Raw genomic sequence first — 27,926 nt, 5'->3', positions numbered from 1 at the left:
AGAGCATTTTAACATGCTACACATAAAGGATTCCCAAACCCTCTATAAAGACACACTCCTGTATCCAAAATCTCATCCACACATTACACATAATATACCTGAGGGATAGAGGCCTATCCTGGGGCATTTAAACACTCTGCAACACACTACATATTCATGTCAGGGAATGCTCCTTATTGGCCTCCTTACAAACTCACGTAACAACTGGTTGTGAAATGGTGAATTTAGCCAAGGTAGTACAGTTCCGGCACAGCACGATTTGTGCTGGTTTGTGAAACATTTGTAGCCTTGAGTGACCAGCTGATGCTTCATGATGATGGCCTATGGTACTATACCTCATCCAGTTATTGTAACCACAGTACTACACAGAGCTGTCATTGCTACACACCATAATGATGTGTGTGTGCACACATATGCACCTCTAAACAGTATGCATACCAATCACCATTTGCACAACTGACACATATATGTCTTGTGATGCTACTGAATGGCTAGGTCATATGACACATATTGGGTATGTGTAGTGTTTAAATATGCAGTTGTGTTTTAGCATGCCATGTCATGGATGAGACTGGCATGTCCACAATATGATCTACACTCACCATAAGTACCGTACATTGGGTATGTGGCTGAATGATATTCCATCAATTATCCATGCACCACTGATGATGTTGTGTGAATACTCATCATGCATGTGCTATAAATGTGTCCACAATTATTTGCTAAAGACACAGAGGCTGTAATCAGCATTGGATACCTATCTGACACACAGAGACACATCCAGCAATGGTATGTACACCTGTGAGTTATGGCGCACAGTACATCACAGGGTTATGAATACCTGCACAGCAATGTTGTGTCCATGTATGCATTGTGTTCTAGGGGGAGGGCCATCACCTAATAACAAAACACAGGCATCAAAGCCATGTATACTGTTAGTAACAAGGACTGACTACACTTGCACTGCATGCTGTTGAGCAACACATGTCCTGCATGCTGACATGTGTGTTATGACTGTTTTGCTTGTGATACTGTACTCCACCATCACCTGCTATTGTGTATGTTCTGTGATTGCTGGTGTTGTGTGTGTCTGCTTCCGGGAGGAGTGTAGTTTTGTGTGTGTGCATGTGGTCTGAAGTCATGTTCAGGTCTTAAAGTGTGTTTCCTGTTTTCCTGTCACAGGTGGCGAGGTGGGGCTGGTTCAGTACAGCAGGGAACCTGATGTCACTGAGACAGACAGTGATCATGAGGATAGGTGTGTTGAGGCACAGGCAGGTTTGTCAGAGTCTGTTGTTGGGCCACCAATTGACAGTACACAAGTCTCCACCCCATCCATGCACACAGTCATACTGCCTGTACATCCATCATCACCATTGCCCTTAGCTGAGGGACAGTGTACGGTTGGCACTGGCCAGGACAGTGTGGTATCTATGGCACATGTATCAGGACACAGCAGCCATAGCCAGATGTCTGGAATGGTACCACATAGGCAGATGCTCAGGGGTTCTCATCAGAGCACTGCTGGTCATCATGCTCCTAGCAGACGTGCCACACCTCTTTCTACCACACGCATGTTCCAGGCTGTCATGGAGGCACAGACACGAATGAAGCAGTACACCGGACAGGGGCTAAGGGCACAGAGGGCTCAATACACCTCTGTGAATGACAGTATCCATGACCTAGCAGGTGCCATACTTAACTACACTAAGGTCATTGATAGACGTTGGGGTGAGACATTGTATGTCCTCCACAATGCCATGTCCATGTGTCAGGACAGTGTGGGATGGTTGAGACGTCAACTTGGACGCATGCCAGCAACATCACCAGCTGGAGGTCACTGTGGACGTCCAGCAAGTCACAGCCACTCCCGTAGTGCCAGTACCAGCCCCAGCAATGTTGGGGGGGCTGTCCATAAACCGTACTAGCAGACCATGTGCTCGTGGCTCTGGCTACTCCCAGCAGGGACCTGGATTCAGTGGACATTTGTCAACCTCTTTGGATAGTACCCAATCTGGATTAGTACCTGATACTGTCTGTAGCACCCCTGCCAGGCACAGGTTCCATATCCGTGGCCAGAGATGGTGATCTGTAAAGCCTGCCAGGTACAGTCTGTAGCTGTCTCACAAATCCCCGTATATGGCAGCCACATGGTGGAACTGTGTGCATGCAGACACACAACACATAAACCAGAAACCTAGGGCAAACACATACCTGCACACATGACATCAACATTGGCCCATAACAGTACTCATAGCCCTCATGCACACACTCACACACACATGTCGATTATATGGCTCAGTGTAGGCGTCTGGCAAACCAACAACACACCCTGTGCATATGATGAAACCTGTGCCGCCTCCTGTCATCTGTAACATTGATGCAGGAACAGGCTAACATGGTGCTGATGCACAGGGTGACTTTAATAAAGTATAGCAATGGTTGGATGTGTAGCATGTTGTCAGCAGTAAAGAGTAATGATATCCTTGAAGATGTAGCTGAGCAGGTATGATGCATTAAAGCTGTAATGCATCATACCTGCTCAGCTACATCTTCAAGGATGTAGCTGAGCAGGTATGATGTAGCTGAGCAGGTATGATGCATTAAAGCTGTAATTAGCAATGCTGTATTGTTTCACCAGTCTTTATTCCAATTGTGTTTTTTTTGCCCATGTGCCACTTGGCTGATGTGTGTAGTTGTGTCAGCATGCGATATACAGTGGACAGTAAGTGTGGGGTGTGTGCAACACAGATTTGCAGGTGTCCATTTGTGAACATGGTGGAGGTGCACTGTCTGCATGTACATGCATATTGGACACATGGGCAGGGTAACATGCCCTGTATTGGCCAGTGTTAACACTCCATAGTTTCTATTGGTGGCCAGTATGCATTGTACTACACACATTTTGGAACTTGAGTACGCATGTGTGTGTATGACACAGGTTGACACTGTGCGGTGCGTGATGCAGTTGTTGCTGTCTGTCATTGTTTTGCATTACTAAGGTTAACACTGTCCCAGTTGCATAATCCTTTAGTAATGCACACTGTTCACCTACAGGGTTGCATGGACCGTGCTATCACAAACACAAGAAATTCTCACTTATACAGTAAAAGTGCATTAGTCTCATGGACCCCTGCCATAAACTAAATATATAACAGAAGGTGTGAAGTTGTACCAAAAAAGAGTTACATACCAAGAAGGGATAACATCTCTGGTCAGTATCATTAGGAAAATACAAGCCCTCATTAAACATACAAGGCAAGCTTCAAAATACAAATTGGCAAGGATTCCAAAGACAAAACTAAAGCTTTCTTTAGTGTTGTTTATAATCTACATGGGAAATCTCAGATCGGATCACAGTTAATGTAAATGGTCACAAAATACACTTATCTGACTGACATTACCAATTTCTTGTCAAACAGTTTGAATGCGGATTTCACCACCCTGTCGTTACACAAGGGCCACATTTCCAGACCTAAAGAATGTAAAACCTGATGATTCACAGACACTCTAGTTAAAACATCTCTTTCCCAAAGTCCAAACCACAGTGGCAATGGTACCGGACAGTGTCCCTGGCTGTGTCATACACAAGCTGACATATGAAGTAACCACTCACCTAAACACTCTGTCCAGATGCAGCCTCTATACAAGATACATACTTGTGGAATGACGCACGGTAATGGTGTTCACAGTCCACAAGGGTTGAGCTACAACTTCTTCTTCTTCTCCTTTCGGATGTTCCCATTAGGAGTCGCCACAGTAGATCTGTTTCCATTTCTTCCTGCCCTCTGCATCTTGCACTGTCACACCATCCACCTGCATGTCCTCTCTCACCACAGCCATAAACCTCATCTTAGGCATTCCTCTTTTCCTGTTACCTGGCGGCTTCATCCTTAGCATCTATTTCACAATATACTGTGCATCCCTCCTCAGCACATGTACAAACCAACGTAATCCTGCCTATCTGGCTTGGTCTACTAACCTTCAAACCTGGGCTGACCCTCGAATATAGTTACTCCTAATCCTGTCCACCCTCGTCACACCCAGTGCAAATGTTAACATAAATTGATTAAGGGTAGAGCTACAACAGATCCTGGAAACTCTCACCCTATAAGTCAGACAAATGTTATTTGGAAGGCTATGGAGCACAGCATTATGGAACTCACTAACAGACACATTATGAACCTGCAAACACTGCACAAAACCCACTTAGGGTCTCTAAAGGCCAGATCATGGCTCCTACACCTAGTAGACTTCAAGTCAGTTAACAAGGCTATAGGTGAGGGAGTGAAGGTCCACACAGCCAAGCTATAGCTCACCAGCAATTCATACTCATCCCACATTCTGGTATTATACATAACCTCAACAGACCGACCATAAACGATTGTTAGATGATGGATTGACAACTGACGCACAGATGTAGGACACACAGTAACATTTGCAGCCTCCATGTACAATTCTATGCCAGTAGCAAGTGGTATTCACCTGCACTCAGTCCTGGGACCACTCCAGTTTGGCATATAGCTTTCTTAGGTACAAGCAAACACAGTAGGGATATGTCTGCCCATGTTTGATGAAAATGCATACTGTGGACTATACTTTATTCTCCAGATGACACACACATCCTCCAAAAGGGTATCACAGAGACAGATACCTGGTGTCAAAATCATGCTGTAAAGTTATAAGCCAAAGAAAGCATAGTTATCCACTTTTAGAAAACAAAGTATCCCCAGAGTACCACATAGGTAGTAGCCCCCAAAATGTGGAACAGGTACTAATATATACATAGAGCCATGTGTTTAGTCATCTCTCCTTTGTTAATCACATTACCAAAGGGTTTTGGAAATCCCTCTGTGGAGCACATAAGCAATAAAGGGTTTGCATGCAGATCCACAGAGGTTGTTGCACACCTATAATGATTAGTCATCTTTGCCAGACTTTGCTTGCTTTGGAACAGGTTTCAAATATACCTCAAGCATAAACCCTCACTCACGCTCTTCAATAGAACCCGTGACGAGTGGATGTGAAACGGAAGACATAGCCCAGGGATCACTGCAGTGGCTAAGCTTGTCATAAGCATACAGAAGTGACCTAAGGTCTGGAAAGCGCCAGCACACTCTGGCAAAGATAACAGATGCAGCTATCACCACACCTGGGGTTAGTTCCCTATGCCTCTGTGTAGTAGAGCTGATGAAGTGATCCATGGTGTGACATAAAAATAGTTTCAATACAAGCCGATAATGATAGCATTTTCTGAAACACGCATTTTTAAATGTAATTGCATAATGATGTAACTGTTTTCATGCACTTTTAGGGTATCAGGTCACTGTTACAATTAAGGGTATAGTTTCAATGTTGTATGTCATACCAAAGTATGAGACAAATAAGAGAAGGCCTAGGCTGCAGTACTGTATGCTGCAACTCACGCAGTAGAACATAGTGGTTGCTTTGGACTACCATACTGAAATCATCTATCAATTGTATCTGCAATTTCTTAGTTACCATCAAGCTTCCCTGCACTGTGGTTCTATACAAGGCTTGCATTATTGGGTAAATCCTTAAACAATGATGAATTTTTTTAGGATTTATTGTACCCTGGGAACTATCGTATGGTATACTGAACACTGCTGTTTCAGGCTACAATACTGTTTTTCCATGTATATGTTGCATGCATCATCATTACAATTCAAAAAGAGCAGCTTATGGCAGCATTGGAATTGTTTTATTTGCCTTTATCCAGAAAAGAATGTACTTTGCATACAGCATGCATTTTGAGTTGTACAACACCTGTACCTGGTGGAGATCTACTATCTTTATCCATGTGACTGCATCACTTTAGACCTTTCAAATATCACATTATTTATGGCACTATTCAACTAAAACTGAAAAAAATAGAGGAACTAAGTCTACACGTAAGGACATTTTTTTATCTTGCAGGCTGGTTACCAAACCACAAGCGTTTGTGCTGAGTTTTATTAGCATATTTTTAATATCAGGAAAGAAGGGACAGAGATGGTTTGCAGGTTTGGTTGCTTTTTCTGTCATGTACACCCCTTTTGTAGATATCTAAGGCCTTAAAGTTTATATAATTCTGAGGTATCAAGTGCTGGAACTGAGACTGCGGATAACGGAGTAGTAAAAATAAATAATCAAATAAATAAAACCCCATCTTAAAATGAAAGCAACGAGGCACTCACTAGATCTCAGACTGATAATCAGAGCCAGAATCTTCACAATTTAATTTCATCTTTGAAAAAAAACAACTTTACCACATTAACTAATAAAAATAATTGTCTGCGCCTGCAAGAATGTGTGCAAGTGTGCATGTGTGTGCATGTTCACGTCCATTATCATAGGGATAGGGAGAAAGCCGAGCTAAGAGGCTCTAGTTCATTTTATGTTTATTCACTCCACAGGGTTACACATTTGCTTGGAAAGACTGATTTACACATACTTTTGGATTTACTTTCCTGAATTGTCATGGCTTTGCAGAATTTACTTATGGGCAGAAAAATGTGCCATAAGCAGCTAAATGGACCTTCCATAAGCAGCTAAAAAACAGACCTTCCATAAGCAAACACACCTAACTTCCATAAGCAGCTAAAATGGACTTTCCATAAGCAGCTAAAACGGAGCTTACCTTCCATCAGCTAACCCTTCCAAAAAGCTCGGGCGCACTTTTGCACATTTTCACATTAGCATGCTATGAGTCCTCTTTAAAGAAACCTCCATGGAGTTATGGGTCTTGCAGCTGTAAAAGTGGGGGGGCTGCTCCCTCCCCCTCGCTCTATGGTTCTGGCTCCTATGAAGAGGGGAAGTCTTGTGCATACTGCCTACCCTGACTTGGCCCAAGCCTTTTGAGACTATTCCCCACTCGGGCATAATAGATAAACTCTCTCAACTGGCACCAATCCATATGTTACCAGATGGGTAGCAAACTAACTCACTGAGAGAACTCACATAGGGGAAGCCACCTCAAGCAGTAGACCTGTAACAAGCAGTGTACCCCAAGGTTTGATCTTGGGGCCTCTGTTATTTGGAATATACTTTTCTGAGGTGCAGGCTAAAATCAGTAGGCTACGACTGACCAAGTTTGCAGAGGACTGCAAGCTGGGTGCTGTCATCAATTCCCCTAGTGATGTGGAGATCCTCCAAGAGGGTCTCACTCAGACAAATGACTGGTGCCAGAAACATGGCCTCAAGCTGAATACCAAAAAATGTGTCATCATCCCCTTTGGAGAGAGTGACATCCCCATAAATTATCACATTAATAACAATGTCCTAAGCACTCAATCAGTTGTGAGGGATTTGGGCACCCAGGTTGATAGCAACCTGACTTTTGACCACCATGTTGCTTCCGTGGTACGGAAAGCCTTCTACATGGCCCACCTCAAAAGTAAGGATATCTCATCCAGGAACAAGGAGGTCATAACATCCCTGTATTCCTCCCTTATAAGGCCCATTACGGAGTACAATGCACCTTTCGGCATGTACCTCACAATGCACATGCACCAGCTGGAGAGACCACAGAGGTTCCTCACCAGGAGAATCCAGGGCCTCAAACATTTACCATTACACAGATAGGCTAAAATCCCTATCCCTCTACTCAGTTTCATACAAACTCCTCAGAGGTGACCTCTGTCTGGCATACAAGGTGATCATGGACCCCACCTTGATGGGACTGCAGCATATCTGCAAGTCGAGCTTCACTCGAGTAATCCACACATGCGGCCTCAACCTAGTCTGTGACATCAACAAGACTTGTTGGTGGGACAGATTTGTGTCCCAGATACTCCCTCATCTATGGAATAGACTCCCTCTCCACATCAAGCATTGTACCTCTTTACCCCTTTTTAAGTGCAACCTGGATAACTGGATGGGAAACAGAAAATATGCCCCTGGGATTCCACCCATGTCCTTCCTGGAAAGGGGCATTGAGTGTTGATTTGTCTAAACATGGGCTAAAGTCTTGGCTAGGCTTTTAAGGGCATCAGGGCCAATAGACTGGTAACCTCTATGTTCCTAAATACTCTTTTTGAAGAGTTGGCTACACCCATTAACCAGTTTGCTATATAGCAGGTAACATATAAGTTTACAATGACAGTAGTAACCTTGAAGTGCACTTCTGAAATAGTTATGTGCAATGCTTGCATAGTTTCACCAAAAGACCTGCATTATCAGGTATGTAGCATATCTGAAATTTATAGACATTCAAGAATGCCTAGAATTTCAAGTCTGTCAGTAATACATGTAGAGGCTGTTTTCAAACCACATGAATGTAAACCTAGATTATGGGTTACATACACAGAAAAATAGCTACTGTTACTTGTCAAAATGTAGGGTTATCAATGGCATGAGATTCTGGTTGCAGTACTTAATTTTTACTGCCTAAGTAAAAGTACCCCTGTAATTACCTACAGTAATATAATAGGAATGGTATGGAAAAGTGTATGGGAAATGTGTAGATTGCACTTACTTCAACTTTCAAATCCTAATCAGTGTAAAATAACTATGCTTCAGTCAAACATTCAGGAAAGATGTGAAAGTTGAAAACATTTTACCACAATGAATGACAGAAAAACATGAGAAAATAATTCCAGTAGGATGGAATCACTATTAGACAAATAGTTATGGTGTGATTTCTGAAGGACAACATACAGCATCAGCCAATGAGAAAATACTTTTAGAACACTGATTAGATTTAGTTCCAAAGCTGCATGATATTTTTAGAGAAAAGATGAAAAATATTTTATTTTTTAGAATATTTGGACATTTGTTACTCGACATGTTTCTTTGCAAGGCACAACTGTCAAAAGCAATGCTGTGCTGTAATGTATAACACACACACACACACACACACACACACACACACACACACACACACACACACACACCAGACCATATTAAAAATAATTGCAAGTGGTGGGAAAATATTTGAATCAACAAGCATGAAAAATACTATTGCCTAGGCTTGAATAATTATTAGACACAGTTTTGCAAAAACAAGTACATACTAAAGTAGCTGTCACTTCATTGCTAAAGAGGCTCCAGGTCTGTCTCTGACAAGATAGCAATTCTAACTGAGTAAAATCCAGTCATTCAGCAAATCTAATTACTCATGAGTGGGGAAGGAAAATAAAAAAGGACAAACTGCAACTGTAAGTTATAAGCACTTCCTCTAACAACCCTCACTGAAAGTTTGTGTAATCTGACCTGCAGTATGTTAAAAAGGCTCTATGAAAACCTTGCCTCTAGGTGAACATGTGACTTACAGAGTACTAAAATGTAAACAAACTCCTCTAGCAAAAAATCTGAGATAGTGCCACTTTAAGCATTTTTGTCTGGATCATCCAACTCACAGCACTGCCTCTCGCTCACATGTAAGTTATCTTAGACTTGTGTTTTCTTGTAGAGATATCTAAAACTAGGAAGATTAGACTAAGTGTTTTACTGTGATGTCAGAACTGTACTACTGAATTATTTTAAGTATTTTGTGTGATCTCTGAACTCTTGACTAGCACTGACTGTGTAGTAGAAAGTATTGTCATGTCGTTTTAATTATTTATTATTAAATATTTTAAAACCTTTTAACTGTGGCTGGATTGTGTAGAGATAATTTAAGCTCTAGAGTATATTGCATATTTATAGAGTTTACTGTCCAGGTCACTCCCAATAAGGTTTGACTGTTTAGTTGCATCTACCAATTGGATAATAAAATTGTACAGTAATAATTGGACACCCTTTTAAGGGCCTTTGAGTAGCTGATAAATATTAGCTGGGTGGTAGAAAGTGGTGCTACCATATAGTCTGGGTAAAAGGGGCACAGCTGGAGAACCTGTGCCAGCCTTCCCCAGAAGTGTCTGTGTGGTTGTATATACTCTTATCTCAAAGTGTGTGTGTGTGTGTGTGTGTGTGTGTGTGTGTGTGTGTGTGTGTGTGTGTGTGTGTGTCAGCTACTTGGGCAGGGACACAAAGCACTGGTTGGACAGAGAGGGTGCTGGAGATTTTAGATTGCCCAGCTAGGCTGAGATCTGGACCCTATAGCTGTGCCAGTGGTGAGTCTTATTGGGGACCTGGAGGGCAAGGGAGCGACCAGTCCCGGACTGACTGTGATCTCTGTGTGCTCTTAAGGGAAATTGCACTTTACTGGGTGTATTTGTTATACTTTCCACATATATGAGCCGCCCTCTCTGGTGTTAGTGGTGAGGATTGAGGCTCCTTGATTGCTGGGCCAAAGCACGGGCGTCACATAAGTGACTACGTATTACACTCCAATAACAATGAAAACCAGTGTGGTCCAAGGCAAGCAAGGAATGCTGAAGAAAATTGTTCCTATATAGCAACAGACAATGTTCATAACACTAAGTCATAATTTTTAAAATAATTATTCTACTTTGTCCATTTGTTAATTGGTAAACCCACTAGGCACAAGCCTCTTTTCAGGAGTAACCTATGGCACAGTTTGCTTAAAAGACTTGGAGGACACAGGGGCTAGCACTGACCATGATGATGCCACCAGACACGTGGCCAGCAGAATGATGACTTTGCTCTCAGGATCAACAGCAGAATCCTAGGCAGTATTACAGCTGAGTAGTGGCAAAAATTATATCAAAATCGGTTCCATGGCAGTGAGGTATAAAGCCCTGAGAATGATCCCAATACCCAAGACTGAGTAGCAAATCAGGTGCTTGAGGTGTCAAAAAGGGGAGACTGGTGTGAACAGCCATTGTCAGCTTGTCCATCTTGTGGGTAGGGATATGGAGCAAGCCACTGCTTTACTGACATGTAGTGGTGCAGACGTCAAATGTATCACCAGTATGGGTCATTACAGGTACATGGGTGTATCAAGCAGTGTATACACTGTGGCAGGTGATTGGTGCATGTGTGAAAGCATGCATGCATCAGAGAGCAGCACTGAGTGCTCCTGTGGTACGCCCTTCAGTTTGTGAAGAAATTTCCTCCCTCTCACTAGTGGTGGGGGATGTAGGAAACAGCTCCATCAGCTTCTGCCTGGATGTCGTCCCTTAAGTCAACTCTTATCCCATGTGGGAACAAAAGGTCGCCAGGGCAGTTTAAGAGGGGTGATGGTTGGCAGGAATGATAGAAAAAAAAAGAGTACAAAACAAAACACTGACAAAATGAATGCTTGCAATTCAATGTTAACAAAAAAGGCTGGTGCAAAGGAACAACAAAACACTTGAGTAGAAGCAAATACTATGCTTTTTGCCACAATTTGATTACTGGGGAAGTCCACTGGGCCAAGAAGAGCCCATTTTCAGTGGAGGCCTGGGGTGAGAAGCTCCAGTGACAATTACAGACATACAAATCTATACAATCATTCTTATAGTCAGAGTAATGCAGCATAAAAAAGAATGCGATAACATAAACTGGTACAGGGAAATACAGAATAGTGAGATAATACAGGTGGAAGGGTTTTTATATGCAGGTTAGAATACAGTTCCATATAAGAGAGTTAAGGTAAGGTGCAGTAGGAGACTGTCCACTAAGGTTATAATGGAGTGTTGTAATAGGTAAGTGAGGGTATGTGAAGTAGGTGTAGCAGAGGATGGAGTTGTGAATGGCTACAAGGGGGTGTTATGTTGGAGAGTGGCATGGGCAGGTAGGTCCATTTTGAAGTAAGATGAGAGAACAAGAGAAATTTGAATTTGGCATGGTCAGCTGTGTTGCAAAGGGAAGGAGGGAGAAAGTTTCATAGTTTTGAAATGGAGCAGAAAAGCAGGAGGTGGCCAGGGGGTCTTGAGGGTTTGTAAATTTGTAGGAGGTTTTGGTTTTCTGGTCTGAGTGAGTGGTTAGGAATGTAAGGGGTTAATGCAGTAGACAGAGATGGGCAGCTGGAAGGTTTGTAGATGAATGGATGGGAAAAAGAAAGTTCACTCCAGGAATCATTCCAGTTGCACTACTGGATGTGGAGATTGTGAAGTAACATTGGCTGGCATGGTGCCTGGGCAGTTTTTTTTGGGGGGTTAGGCTTGTAAAGGCTCCAGGGCCATTAGCCTAGTACACACCTATGGACCTATGAATCTATGAGCTTGTGGGCATTAGTAAGTTTAAGGAAGGTCAAGTAATTGGACAGTTTGAGCCATTGTAAGGTATGGAGAGAATGGCAGTAGTGGGAGGATTATTTGAGTTGGTAGCAAATTTCCTTATTTTACTATATATATATTTACAGATGCAAGAATATGCTACAACATTTAGTTCCAGAAGCAGTCAAAACATGGATGGGAAAATGGAATTATGCTAAGCAGAACTTTACAGATAAAATGTAGCTGTAAGTAATAAGATGGCTTATACTACAGAGATAGCAGCATATCATAATATACATATTATGGGATAGCATATAATATTTTAAGAACATACTTAATCAACTCAAATTCTACTACATAATCTATCACCAGCCACATGAACTCTAATTGTACTATAAAATCTTTCTTATTCTATCCCTAGCAACCAGAATAACTATTGCTAGAAAGGTGCTGCTTCCCAGCTTATAACACTGCTACATTCTTCACATAATACAGATTATGAGACGACTGTAGAAAACAACATTAGACATTTCGTACTACAAGCAGACATTGTGAACTACTAACTGGGCTAAGATGGCTAAGTGTAAAAAGAAGGGCTGCCCTTCTCTTAAAAACACTACTGCTTAAAATACTAAAGTTAGGATATTGTCTCCCTCGAAAAAGAAAACATCCTTTTAGAGAATAAATGTACTCCCTAAGAAACAGTCAAGTGGAAAATGCTATGCTAGACCACACTTAAAAACAACTATTACAGAAAGAGGCTTCTCTTGGCCCATATGTTACCTGGAATAGTCAACCACCAGGAATTCAATTTGTCTACAGTTTAGAAGAATTTAAAAAAGGGGTCATGAAAGATACTGTCAAGGGAAACCCATTTTAAACAGTTTTAACTCATTCAAGCCTGTAATTCCTTTTTTATATATTTCCAGTTCATACTCAGCTCCTTATTCTGTTTCTTTAACTAAGCAACGTACCAGCTAATAACAAGAAGTATTAGGAAGTGCAAGCAGTTATTAACAAAACAACACTAAAATTGTTAATCTAGGGCATGCTGCAGTAAATAAATTAATCACCATTTCTCACTTATTATTCATATTTATGTCCACATTTTCTTAACTGAGAGTCCTACATGCTATCGAGGAAGTATGGTGCGATATGCCATGGTGTTAGAAAGGAAGATTCATTGTTAGTGTCCATTTATGTCACACTATACCACATATTATGTCAGTTGTTTGTAAGCAGTTATGAAAATAAACAATAGTTCCACATGTACTTAATACTTCAAAAACCAAGTGACTTACAGATAGTTGTATGACATCAGGTGAAACTTCAGATGTTGCTGAAAAAAACTATCTTTGATTTTTGCACTGTAAGTTGCAGATCTTGAAAGAGTTACAAGGAACTTCATCAGCTATAGCTGATCAGCTATATCTGATGAAGTTCCTTGTAACTATACACAATTTTTGGAACAAAAGCACTTATCTACATTTTATCTGGATTTTATTGGATTTATTCTATGAATAAAGCACTTCTATTGTCAAGTACTGGTGGATTTTACATTTGTTTCCAGCTGGTTCCTGTTTGCAAGTTTTGTTGGCTGTATTAGTTGATGTTTTTTCTTTGATTTTTCACTTCTTGAGAGATATTCAGTGTTATTTATATTGCTAATTATACACTTAAGCATATGTTCTCACATTTCTGTAAATAACTCAAACATGCATTAATACAGGCATTTCTTGTCATCATGGGAAAGCTTATGTCTGGTTAACAAAAATGTTCTAACTATATATGTCTATGTTGTACAGTTTCCAAAATATGAGAATTTGTTTGCGAGAGTTTAGCAAAGTATAGAATTTGAAGTTCCTTGTAACTATACACAATTTTTGGAACAAAAGCGCTTATCTACATTTTATCTGGATTTTATTGGATTTATTCTATGAATAAAGCACTTCTATTGTCAAGTACTGGTGGATTTTACATTTGTTTCCAGCTGGTTCCTGTTTGCAAGTTTTGTTGGCTGTATTAGTTGATGTTTTTTCTTTGATTTTTCACATCTTGAGAGATATTCAGTGTTATTTATATTGCTAATTATACACTTAAGCATATGTTCTCACATTTCTGTAAATAACTCAAACATGCATTAATACAGGCATTTCTTGTCATCATGGGAAAGCTTATGTCTGGTTAACAAAAATGTTCTAACTATATATGTCTATGTTGTACAGTTTCCAAAATATGAGAATTTGTTTGCGAGAGTTTAGCAAAGTATAGAATTTGCAGTTTGTGAGCATTATAATATTGTTTTTTATGGAAAGACTATGAATGCATTTACAATTATCACTGTAAAGGATACTTGTTACTGATAGCACTGATATTTGTGCAATTTTAATAGCTTCTACTGTTCAGAAAATATTTACATTTATCTGTCTTATGCTTTTTACATTTTTTTTTCAGAAAATGCTATGGAATGCAAGCTGAGTGAAGGCTGCTAAAGGTGTGACATTCCATACCATATAGGTGTTAATGATAATGGTTAATAATTCAAGAAGTTCAGTTATAGCATTACACCTTGATCAAACTTTGCTATCCCCTCCTAATTTGCAAACAAAAAAAATAAATCTGAGATTAACTTTGCATATATGTATACAGCAGCAGTCCCCAACTGCCAGATCATGGACCAGTATCAGGTCGTGGAACATTTGGTAGCAAGCCGCATACAAATTTTTCGGCAGGGAGTGAAAACAAAAATGTGAATGCGTGTGTGTTTGTTTGTGAGTGTGTTTATGTTTCTGTCTACATGTGTGAGTGAATGCGTGTGTGAAAGCACAGGAGACTATGTGTGAAAGAGATTGGGACAGAGTAGTGAGATCGATCTTGTGTGAGTGAATGCATGTATGAAAGCAGAGGAGCCTCTGTGTGTGTGTCTCTGTGTGTGTGTGTGTGTGTGTGTGTGTGTGTGTGTGTGTGTGTGTGTGTGTGTGTGTGTGTGTGTTTGAGAGATCGACAGAGTGAGAGAGAGTGATATTGTGTAAGTGAATGCATGTATGAAAGCAGAGGAGACTGTGTGTGTGAGAGAGATCAAGAGAGAGTAAGAGTTGAGTAACAGCAATTTTGTGTGAGTGACGTGTATGAAAGAAGAGAAGACTGTATGTGTGAGAGATTGAGAGAGTCTGAGAGCAATCTTGTGTGAGTGAATGCGTACAAGAAAGTAGAATGTATGTGTGTGTGAAAACAGAAGAGACTGTGTATGTGTGTATGAGACAGTGAACAGTGAGATTGATTGAAACATTATTTTATACCCGCTAAGCAATGTTTTTGCTGTTTACCAAGTATAAAATAAAAATAAATGAAATGGATAAAAGTGTGGTGTGTGTATGTTTTTGTCTGCATGTGTGAGTGAATGCCTGCATGAAAGAAGACCAGAGTGTGTGTGTGAGTGTGTGTGTGTGTGTGTGTGTGTGTGTGTGTGTGTGTGTGTGAGAGACAGAGAGAGTGAAGGGTGAGGAGTGAGAGTGATCACTGACAATAGCAACAGCATCAATTAAGCGGTTTGCGTACCTCTCGACCATACCTCTTAAACTCTTGTACAATAACTCTGGACTGAGCACTCTCAACCTCTGGGCACAAAAATCTTGACAAAGCGAAAAATAATAGGGGGCAAAGCCCCAAAAATATGAACAAATTTTACATAATGCTGCTACAAACTTAGAAAGTTGATAGAATGCAAGGTCCTGTGTTACCATGCATTTTTTGAAGGATATGAAGTCTGAAACTCAAATGTCTGTCATTATATAATGACTTCAGTCATCACTTAATCGCACAAAAATCCAGAAAACCACAGATTTTATGAGGAAAAGACCAAACATTTGAGTAAAATATCTGGACATTCTGCAAAAATCTGGACAGTTGAGAGGTCTGACAGAGCCGGGTATAATAAGCACAGATTTTAAAGGTTTACTACTGACATTCTGAAACTATATTCGGCAACCAGTCAAAATGGTCAACCCAAAATCCCGAATTCGGAATGTCCTAACAGCAGCCATGGTGAAAATGAATACACTGACATCTGTAGTTCGATGTATTCAACATAGCAGGAGGTGAAATCAATCACCAATGCTATGCACCTTAACGTACTGTTACAATCTACAGTCAACGGTACAATAAGTACATTTTTGCAGGGGAGGGCTGCCCCCCTGCACCCCCCATGTGCAGGGCTGTGCCATCCAGACCCCCTGCAAATTAAATATACCAACTCCGAGATCACACTACTGTGAGGAAATGGGTTAATTCTCTATTCCTCACTGAACCGGAATCTCCTTTCACAATGCCGAACTCAGATACTCAAACTACACTACCTATTTGCTGTAGTGTAGTGGATGTATTTTGGTTCAGCATTCTGCCTATTTGAAAAGTGCCTTTCGACCACATGCCGGTCGAGCACAGGCACTTCGGACATTTAATAGTAAACCGATTTTAAATACTGCTCTTATAAATTTAGAAAGTTGCTAGATTCAGACAATAGATTTCCATTAGGTTTTCATACCTCTCGACCATACCTCTCAACCTCTCACACAATAAATATGGATACAGCCACAAATAATGCAGACATATTTAGCTATTGCTTTTATAAACTTAAAAAGTTGCTAGAATAAGCACTGAAAACTCTGCTTCCATTTCCAACATCCTATCTTTGTGAAGCAGGGTTTTCTACAATGACAGCAACCAAAAGAAAATTACGGACTAGACTGGACATAACGAACACACTTCGGGTGTCATTGTCTCCCATCACCCCTAGATGGTACCATCTTATTGCAAGGAAACAAGCCCATGGCTCCCATTGATTCTGCATTATGGTGAGTTGTATTTATTATGCACTTTATTAAGCGTTATTTTTATGCGCATGCAATGGCCAGTAGGTGGAAAATTTTCTTACATGAAACTGGTCCTTGGTGCAAAAAAGGTTGGAGACTGCTGGTATATAGTATAAAAGTATCTCAATCCACCTTTATATATACCATATATAATATGCAAGTAGAATGGCTTTGCAAGTATGTTTGCAAGCACATTGTTTTAGCTTTCTGTGTACTGCACACATATTCACTGTTACATATATGTCGCAAGTTGAGCTTGTAAATCACTTGCTGATTTGTATTTTTGTGCATACTGAACTTGTATATGTACTACTTTGTATTTGTGTTATTTTGAAACTATATCTGTGGATATGACCTGTAAATACAGTATATTTACTGCTCATAGCCCAGAGTGTATCTGAAAAGAGTTAATTGACAGTCCACCTACTTGGTTAATAAAGAATCAAATAAATAAACAATTCAAAAAATACTAAAGATGAGAACAATACTAATAATAACAGCAGAAATCTAAATAGACAGGTATAAAAGTTGCACCAACATGTAGAAGACATAACAGTCACTGATATCAACACCTCTATCTTTTTAACCTGTTAAGAAATCCCCTGGGCATCTGTTTTTACCTTGTTGTTGTTACCTCATCAGTTGTGGTGACATGAAATAGTATGATGCTTGTTACACATATCCATCTTAGCACACAAATCATTTAAAAAAAGTAATAAAAATGCATCTCATGGATAATCGGACTTACTCCTGCTCCATCCTGGCTAAAATAGTATTTATTCTTACTTAAACCTAAATGAACTAGTCCATTTTTTGTTTGTTTTAACCCCAGCTGATCTGCTATGCGCTCTCTCTCTCTCGTTATTACATCTTATCCTCTGGCTATTTTATATCCATGCTCCTACCTATCTTATTTCTCTTTCATTATTACTTCATCTTATCTGGCCTACACATCTTATTCAGTTTGTGACCTATAATCTTTCTGAATTCACTACTCATATTGTTGTATTCTGTTGAATGTATGATGAGCATATGTATTTATAAATTGTTGAATTTTCTGCATATATTCTTCTGTACAACTGTTTGAAAATTGTATTGTAAAATCTTATAGTTTTCTGTAAGTTCATGTGGAGCTATTCGCCTTGGGCCTCTGCTGAAAACAGGCTCTCCGTATATAATAATAATAACAATAATAACAACAACAACAACTTTCATACATATCTAATGACACTCAGACTCTGCCTTTGACTTGACCTTCCCACATAAGATGCCTGAGGTGCTACAGTGTTTTGACAATGTCATATCTCTAGCGTGACAGTTATCTAACTGGTTGCAAATGAATATCTGTAGGAGCAAAGTGCTATCTGTGCATTTAGATGCAGATTGCTGATTCATTGTGCATAATAACGAAGGTACAGAACTGATAAAGAACAGCTGCCTCATTTTTTCCTCTCAATAATAATTCCAGGATTAGAAACATTTCTAGTTGCAACTTTGCAGTGGTTATATATGCACTACTGGTGGAAATGTTGCAGCGAGGGAGCTCAGAAGGATTGTTAATGGACCCCATGTTACCCCCATTCTACAGCATCTGCACATGTTCCTGGTCAGGTACAGAATCATCCTCAAGTGCTACTTTCTATAAAGGAGAAAATAATACTTTGCATAGCCTGTGTCTTACCAACCTAAAGGATCTGATCACCCTGACCCAAAAGAATAAGCATTTCTTATACATCTGAGCCATTACTGACCCAAGAATAATTAACAACCTAGCTCTCAGAAGGCCAGCTAGAAGAGAACAATACTGAGACCATCAGACAATTATTTTTCTTTGGGAGCATGGGGAGCTGTAAGATATTTTGACACTGCTCACTTATCCAACGCAGAAAAGCAGCAGACAAGGACACAAAAAAAAAAATCAATATTTTATTTTTACTTTTATTTCAGTGTAATGGTCCAGAACCCACTTTCAGTCACATCCTGGGTTAAAGGAAAATATATATTGATTATAACTCAACATAACCTGGCAGCAGAGATACTTACATAGCTAACACAGAAACATTATTTTATAGGATTCGGCATCATTGAGGGATGTAACAAATAGTAGACTTTTCTTGATAAAGAATGTGGGTTATTAAACTGATGTCTCTGATGCAGTTATTTCTGTATTGCTTATAGAAGTAGAATGCTGGGTATTTTGTAGACTTCTGATAGAGGAGCTAAGACTGTCTAAATGACTGACAGTGTTCCAAGTGAATGGGCAAGTTTACAGAATTAATTTTCACCTGGTGCTGAATGATAGAGGGTCAGTGTAGTAGGAAGCCATCATAACTCCTGTAGTAAAACTAAAGTTTGTCTTTGAATGGTGGACAGTATGAGCTGTATATCGAGAAGGAAAGAAGCCCACGAGTTGGCAGTGAGTCATATGGATTTCTGTATGGTAGTACAGTGATGTTCTCTCCAGTATGAGAGGTGTATGAATCTACAGACTATGCTTTCTAAAGTTCAGAAGAATTTTGACTGGAGCTGAATGTGATGATTGCTAGCCTGTACTCAAGTCTGGGAATGTGTGTATAAAGGGCAATGGCTTTTCCTGCATCAGGACAGAGAAGACTGAAAAGTCTGTATGACAGTTTCAGCTGCTGAAGAACTGTTTGGTACTGTAGTTTTGTATGAAGTTGGAAGGTGAGAGTCTGGTTGATGAGACTATCTAGATAGTGACATGTGACAGAGGAGAGTGTAAACCCTTGTGGGTCATAAATAGTGCCCCAGATACTCTTTTTTTGAAGTTGCAAGTAACATGATAATATACCTGGCTGTGTGCTACATGAATTACAAAGGGAACTAGCACCTCACCTGAGTGCTCTGTTCAACCATAGCCTCACTTCATGCTTTGTCCCCACTGAATGGCACACAGCTACAGTCATTCCTCTCCACAAAGGGGGAGCGACTACTGACCAGGAAACTACCACCCCATCAACCTGACAAGCCTGATCTGTAAGGCCATGGAGCACATCATTATGGACCTCATAAATAAGGATATAGGAAAGCTTCAAACCCTGGATCCCTCACAGTTTGAGTTTGTGAAGGGCAGGTCACGTTTGCTCTACCTGATAGACTTCTGCGAATCTGCCACCAGAGAGGTCGATGAAGGCAAGGCAGTCCATACAGCCTACCTCAGTTTGGCCAAGGCCTTTGACACTATCCCCCACTAAGGGATCATTGACAGACTAACCAACCGAAGTATCAACCCCTACATCATAAGATGGGTAGCCAACTGGCTCATTGCCAGAACCCATAGGGTGAAAGTAGCGGACTCCAAATCTGACTACCAGGCAGTCACAAGTGGTGTCCCATAAGGACTGATCCTGGGTCCTCTCCTGTTAGGTATATACTTCTCTGAAGTTCAAGCCAAAACCCAAGGACTCTGGATGACCAAGTTGGCAGACGACTGCAAACTAGGAGCCATTACTGGCTATCAGGCCCATGTCGACATCCTACAAAAAGGCCTCACTGACACCAACGACAAGTGCTGGGACCATGGTCTTAAGCTCAATGCCTAAAAGTGCATCGTCATCCCCTTTGGGAAAAACACAATACTCATGAACTACCACATTGACGGTAGCCCTCTCAGCTCCCAAGGTGTGATAAGAGATCTAGGGACACAAGTGGATATCAACCTCTCCTTCGACAACCATGTGGCCACTGTAGTTAGAAAGTCCTTCTATGTGGCACACCTCATTACAAAGGGTTTCTCATTCAGGAAGAAGGAGCTCATAATCCCTTTCTACTCATCCCTCATTAGACCCATTATAGAGTATAATGCCCCATTTGGCATGTACCTCACTAGACACCTGCAACAATTGGAAAGGCCACAGAAATTCCTCACAAAGAAAATCCTGGGACTCAAACACTTTCCCTACAAAGACAGACTCAAAAAACTACAGCTATACTCCATCTCATATCACCTACTTAGAGGCAATCTCTGCTTGGCATACAAAGCCATGTCGGACCTAGTGTTACTAGACATTTTTCATCTGAAAAAGACTCAATCCCAACGCACCACAATGTTCCTAGGACCTCAACCTCATCACCACAATAAACAGAACCTGCTGGAAGGACAGGTTCCTAACCCAGAGACTACCCATACTCTGGAATAAACTCCCCATTCATGTCAAGCAGAGCACCTCACTGGCCTTCTTCAAGAAACGACTTGATGAGTGGATGGGTAACAGAAAATTCACCCCGGGGATCATTTCAACAGCATTGCTCGATAGGGGTACAGGGAACTAATGTCCGGCAACAGGACGTCTGAATATATTCTTGGGCTAGCCTTGTGTTGGTTCCAGGGCCATTAGCCTAGTACTCACCAATCTTCCTATGAACAAAGCGTTGGACTTTTAACACTAATTTGTAGTTTGTTTTGAGACAGGATAATATGGACATATAAATCTAGCAAATGTACACAACAAATACAAATTGCAACTGAAAACAAGGACACAAGCAATTAGAAGTTTCACGGGAAATTTAGACATATAGAAATAGCATAAATAAAACTGAAATGTTTATAAACACTACAGGATGTTTTCAATCATTAGAAAATATGCATATTAAATGAGGACAAAGTACATACCAAACAAAAAAAGGTTCTAAGTATGCCACAGAGAACCTTTTTAACTGCAGTCTGTTCTTGTACCACAGTGGACAAGTATATTTTGATTTCTTAGCCCTCAAAAAAATCTATAATATTTTCTTATTCAGCCAAGTGTTTAATATGACAAAAACTGGAATTTACCCATCTTTACATCTTTTACAGTGCTGTTTATTACTTTATTTTGATTATAGTACCCAGTATGGCACCTTGAGAGTCTGAAAACGGTGCAATAAATAAGACTTGTGTTGCTTACTTTTAATTACATACAGGAATTAATGTTACCATAAATAAGCCAGGATGGCACTAAGAACAGAAACAGAAATAACAGGAAAAGACATCAAAAAGAAGTAATCTAACAGTGGGAAATGGGCTATACATCTTCGATCTGTCACTATTAAAGTTACTTTGCTGATGGAATACATCTTACCTCCTGGCACCTCTTCCATAAATATCTTAATGAAGCCATCCTGGCTAATTGAACCCAGATACTGGACAATATTTTTGTGTTTGAGCCGTTTGTGCAGGGCAATTTCTTCATGGAGAGGCTGGGAGTACCTAAAAATTAAGCACAAAAACATTTGTTGCCACAGTTCATTTAATCTGTATAAAATTAAAAGCACAACATTGACTTCATTAAAGCTTCCAACAATTGCCAGTCATCCTCTAAGCTGAACTTCTGCCATTTCCTGAATGATATATTGACCAAGTTTACCTAGTTACATCAAGGCGTGATGTCCGTTGAATACCCATGCCCATTTTTGGCAATATAAGTCAACATGATCAAGTCACCTAGAACTATTTTTTACACCATTAAGTGGCTAGCATTGACATGTCGTTCAGTCTATGATCCTTGTTCTCCTATCAAGATGGTACTGTGCACACTGGTTAATGCCCTTAGCAGTTGGTCTGTACAACTCTTCCCTTGATAGGCAACATCTAGAGTCTGTACTGGTGCCCACAACTCCATTCTTGGGTGTGGTTCACATGGAAACACCCAGCATGTTTTTGGAAGGTTGGAGGAACTACACGTAGAAACAGGGAGAACATGCAAACTCCACACAGGCAGAGTTCAGGATCAAACCATACACCTTGTGCATGGGAGACAAAGACTGATACAGGGCACTACTCATAATCTCAGCCTATGCCTCACAGTAGGGCTGTGCCAGTAAGGAAAATATGTTGAGTGGCCAACGTGCAACTCAGGTAGACTTCCTCTTAGTAAGGAAGGGGCACTGGGGTAGAGTCATAGATTACAAAGTCATCCACAATGAAACAGTTGACCCACAGTGTAAACCACTGGGTACCACTATAAGAAGCAGGCAGTGGTCTGAGAAGGCTTTAAGGTCAACAGAGACTAGGCTGAAGACCTAAAAGTTGAATGGAGAGAGAAAACAAAAGTGCAAGGATATACTCAGGGCTCTAGCACCTCAGTAAAAAGAGGAAATAAGTAGAGTTGAAGAAGAACGGCAATGCCTTAAAATAGTATGTGGAGGACTATAGAACAGATGTGAAGCTGAGTCATGTATGGAGCTAGTGGTGGAATGCATAGGTCCAGGAAGTCATCAAAAGAAAGGAGGAGTGCAGGAAAAAGTGAGAGATAGAAAAGACAGACAAGACTGGGAAGGAATACTGGATGGTTAACAAAGAGGCTAAGAGCAGCTGTAACAGCAAAGAAAGCATTAGAGGTAGCCTACCAACTTCTAGAAAGTGACTCGGTAGATGGCAAAAAGAAACTCTGTCAGGTTGCAGGTCAAAGACGGAAAGATAAAGAAGATTGTTATCAGATACCTTACATAAGGGATGCCAGCGGCATTCTGCTTATCAGTCTACAGGACATCAAAGGCAGACAGAAAGAGTACTTCCAGCAGCTGCTGAATGACGAAAATCCCACAGAAGCTTTACTGCCCCAGACACGGCCTACAATGAGAGAGGAAGGAGAGGCCACTCAGAAGTAGTAAGAAAGCCGCTAAGGAAAATGAAGTCAAGGAAAGCAGCAGGCTCAAATGAGGTCACTGTAGACATGATCAAGATGTGGGGACGGTTAAGGAAGAAATGGTTCCTGAGGGTACTTACAGCAGTATAGAGAGAGATAAGTATCTCAGATGACTGATAAATAAGTATACTAGTGCCAGTGTACAACAACAAAAGGGACATTCCCAATTGTGCGAAATATACAGGCATCAAACTTGTCACACTGCATGAATATTCTAGAAAGGGTGACTGATGAACAAATATGCTGAGTAAAAGAAAGTAAGATAGAAGGTGAGCAGTCCAGATACAGATTAGAATGTAGCACAGCAGGCCCAATGTTTGCAGTGATACAAATAGTTGAGAAGAAGCTAGAGATGAGGAAAGAGTCAAACATGGCATTCCTAGACTTGGAGAAAACATATGAAAAAGTCATAAGAATTCTGATTTTGTCAGTCCTGTAATGGTATGAAGTCCCATAAAGATTGCTAGAATTAGTGCATGCTGTGTATAAGGTCCCAATGACACAAGTGTGAACAGTGTTCGGACTCACAAAGAGGGAACGGCTGCCCATCAGGATTCAGCACCGAGCCCATTGCTGTTCATACTGGTGATGGACTACATTAACAAACAGGTTGCATGGGACAGCTCAACAAAGATACTGTATGCAGATAATGCTGTATTACAGGCAGACTCTGAACAAGGAACTTCTGTAAATAATAGGAGTGGAATGCAAAACAGAAGGCACATGGGATAACAATGAGAATAGGTAAGACAGTTGCAAAATCAGCAAATGAAGAAAATCAGAAGAAACTGAGAACTGAGACAGAACAGAAAGCAGTGGAAAAGGTTAACAGCTTCAAGTACCTAGGAGGTGTGATTGAGGAGAAGGTAAGTTTGAATGCAGATGTTACAGCTAGAATGAGAGGGGTTGCATCCAACTAGCACAGATCTTCTAGGGTAGTGTGTGATACAAAAAATGCTAAAGAAGCTGAAAAACAAGGTGTACCAAACAGTGGTGTGAGTAGTACTACTGAACAGTACAGAAATCCAGACAGTGAAGGCAGATCAGTAAAGGAATCCTTATATGATGAAAATGAAGTGCCTTTGATAGGTGTTAGGATGCACACTGTGAGACAAAGAAATGAGGGCATCAAGCATAAGCTAGTTGTACTGAGGGTCAAAGAGAAAAGATTACAGTGATTCAGGTACCTGTGCAGGAAAGCAGAGATAATCTGGTGAAGAGGCTTTGGTACAATGAGAAAAAAACAAGAGGAAGCAAGGGCATCCAGCAAACAGATGAGTGGATTGTGTGAGAAAAGATCTGTGACAGATATCCATGAATGTTGAAGAAGGTAGGACAGTAGCACTGACTTGAGAGAGATGGTGGCAGTTGATGTGATACCCTGACTCCATGTAGACAATGGGAAAAAGGGGGTTTGCCATGATGATGATGATGATAATGATGAAGATCCAATGTACTGTGGACTGGATCCCAATCTTATACGGTTAGTAGAACCTTGACTTGAATCAATGGATTGAGTTATTTTCTGAACTATATTATCCATTTTGAGGACTGGGAATTTTCCATCTTGAGTTTTGATAACCAAATCCTTAAAAATACAGTGTTTAATACAGGCAAGCTGGGGATTTTTTCTTTTATCTCTAACGTTTTTTACATAAATGATTATAAGCAAAGCAGAATATGCACAGAAACAGTCTCATCTAACATCTAATGGAGCAACTGCTATATTCTATATTGATCCTTCCTGGACTTGTGGCACATCTGGCATGGAGGATTAGCCTGAAAGACCACCTCAAGTACTACAGTGTACTGATTAGCACCATATTTGAGTATTCTGCATTGGAAACCTCAGGGCATACTCACTGGTTGGTTTATTGGTTTACTTTATTCTGTCAATTCTGTCAACTTCCTCTGGAATGCAGGAAGCTGTAGAAATCTATTATAAATGAGACACAATCATTATTAGTATTATGCTGATGAAATTCAGCTTTTCCTGTCTTTTACAAAAGAACGTGCCGCTTCTTACCATTATTGACAACTGCTTAGATTCTAACCTTCAATGGATTGCAAAATGTCAAAGCACAACTCCTCTAAGAATGTTCCCATCCTTGGACTTTGTGACAATGATCATGGCAGCATCCCCTCTCTTGGACACATGGATTGGGACCTGGCATGATTGTAGCTGATGCAGAATTCGTCTACCAGGGACATTTCATAGTACTTTTAATTTGTGGGATCTTCATAACTGCCAGTCATTGCTAATTATGTTTTTATATATTATACATATGCACACCTATCTATAAATATATACATACATATCTTATTATTTAAAGCAGTTGATGGTGCCCTATACCCTATGCTTAAAATAGAAAAAAGAAAGAGAAAAATATTATATCAGAGGTTAAACCAATTAAATCAATGAGGAAAGTTGTTAAAGGTCAACTGTTGCACAATTACACTTAATACAACCCAAATAAATATAAAGAAATAAATAAATAAAACATTTTCACATAATTGTATCCTTGATCTTGTCCTCACAAATATAGGATCTTATTGTACATCTCCGTATGTCATATGTATCATCTTGCCTTGTCAAATCAAAACAATTAGTAACCCGTTCCTTCAAAGTTAGTAGTACCTTCCTGTAAATACCTCTGTGTTTAGGAACTTCTCCAAAGGAAATCTTATTTAGTTACTTCATGACCTAAACAAATTCCTCTGTAATCTTCCACCAAAGGATCCCATTGCTAAAGCTGCTGCCTAACCTCTGACATCTACTCTCACTTAAACAGTTGTACTGATAAGGCAGTCCCTGTGCATACCAAATTCAATGAAAAAATCTGTATGGTGGAATACCTGTATAAATAAATTATATAAGAAGAGAATGCAGTTTCTTAATGCTTATATGACAAGTCATTCTACCTACCAAAATATATTTAAGCAAACTAGGAAAGAGCTTAACAGAACCAATAGGAAGGTCAAAGCTGGCTATAAACTTAAACTAGCCACTGAATCTTTCTTTAATTGCTAGGCATTTAAGAATTAAAGATCATGTACAACAATTTTTTTACACTTTCTATTTTTTCTGGATGACAATGGCTTCTTGCTCTGCAAATTCACTTTACTTGATATTTTGTTGTTTCATTTTACCGTTATTTCCCCACAAACTTTGGCTCCCCACTGACTTACTAGGGCAGTACTTCCTGTATTCACATCATCCCGCTTGTCAATTTGATGAAGCAAAGCTGGATTTTTCCTGCACTAGTAAGTTGGGTCTCTTTCCTTTTACTTATTATATTTTTTATTTGTAGGTAAGTAAATATCATGTTAATGGTTGATGGCTAAGTGGACTATGTCCATTTATCAATGAAACAAATTTTGCATCAGCATGCATTTTCCAGACAAAATTAATTATATACCATGAAAGTCAAATATCTAGTATTACGGTCCAACTGTAATCCTCAGTGATTTACTAGGAAATTGAAAATTTTATGAGGATTTGACAGGGAAAAATATGAGGCAAAATCAGGGCCATTCTGCAAAAATCACGGACAGATGAAAGGTAATACTCAATGACATTAGGCAAAATCAGAGACAGTGAAGAGTTACAGACATTGTGCTACACAGGATGTGCTTGTGTGACAGTCAAAAAGGAAGCGGCCTTCACAATTGTTTACACATAAAAGGAAAGCAGAATACATGGAGTCTGAAGACCAGATTAACCAACAATGCATAACTAACATTAAAATTGAAATTTAGACCAAAAATATAAGTAAAACTGCCCAATCTGAAAATCATCTCTCCAAAAATCTTCCTCCCTCTTGCTAAGTAATGGACTTTGCCAACCCCAACATGATATTAGCACCTCAGCGAATAAGCAGAACTTCCTGCAGAGGAATCAGTGAGGAAGGAGCATGTTATGGATATGGAGTGCATTTCTGGGAGCAGATCTTCCTTAAAAAGAAAAATGAGAATGCAAACCTAAATGACAAACGTGCAAGGTAAGCAACTACTGAGGAAATACATTTTCAGAACAGATAGGCTACTTTGATTTTGTCAGTTTGCACATGATCTTCAATACTCAAAAATGTTCAGAACTAGTTCAAAAACACTCTGACCCAAGTGAAATAGCTAATATCCTAGCTGACAAATGTAGGGCACATTTTACTACACCCACTATTATAGATATTCTACAGATTACACAATACCAGTCAGCATCTTTAATTACTATAGAAAAAGGTCAGCCAGCCTTCTGAAAAGCTAAGAACATCTATACCATGGGCCACCAAATATGGCATATCTGAACCCCTACTTAACCATTTTAATCTAAGGCATTCTACCAGTTATATTCCTGAAACCTGGAAAAG

At 40.0% G+C, this 27,926-nt stretch overlaps 1 protein-coding gene across 1 annotated transcript in view; it reads right to left on the bottom strand.

Moving 5' to 3' along the window:
- Positions 1-27,926, bottom strand: part of MAP3K6 (mitogen-activated protein kinase kinase kinase 6) — a 1,891,200-nt gene that overhangs the window by 845,138 nt on the left and 1,018,136 nt on the right. The window contains exon 16 of the mRNA XM_044084347.1: positions 21,994-22,121. Within this exon, the coding sequence (XP_043940282.1) occupies positions 21,994-22,121 (128 nt within the window). The remainder of the gene's footprint in view (positions 1-21,993; positions 22,122-27,926) is intronic.

Source organism: Protopterus annectens, chromosome 1.part1 (genome assembly GCF_019279795.1).
Source record: "Protopterus annectens isolate FY-2018-M chromosome 1.part1, PAN1.0, whole genome shotgun sequence".
Lineage (NCBI taxonomy): Eukaryota > Metazoa > Chordata > Ceratodontiformes > Protopteridae > Protopterus > Protopterus annectens.
The sequence above is the reverse complement of the archived record's forward strand: the minus strand, read 5'-3'. Positions and strand labels throughout refer to the sequence as shown.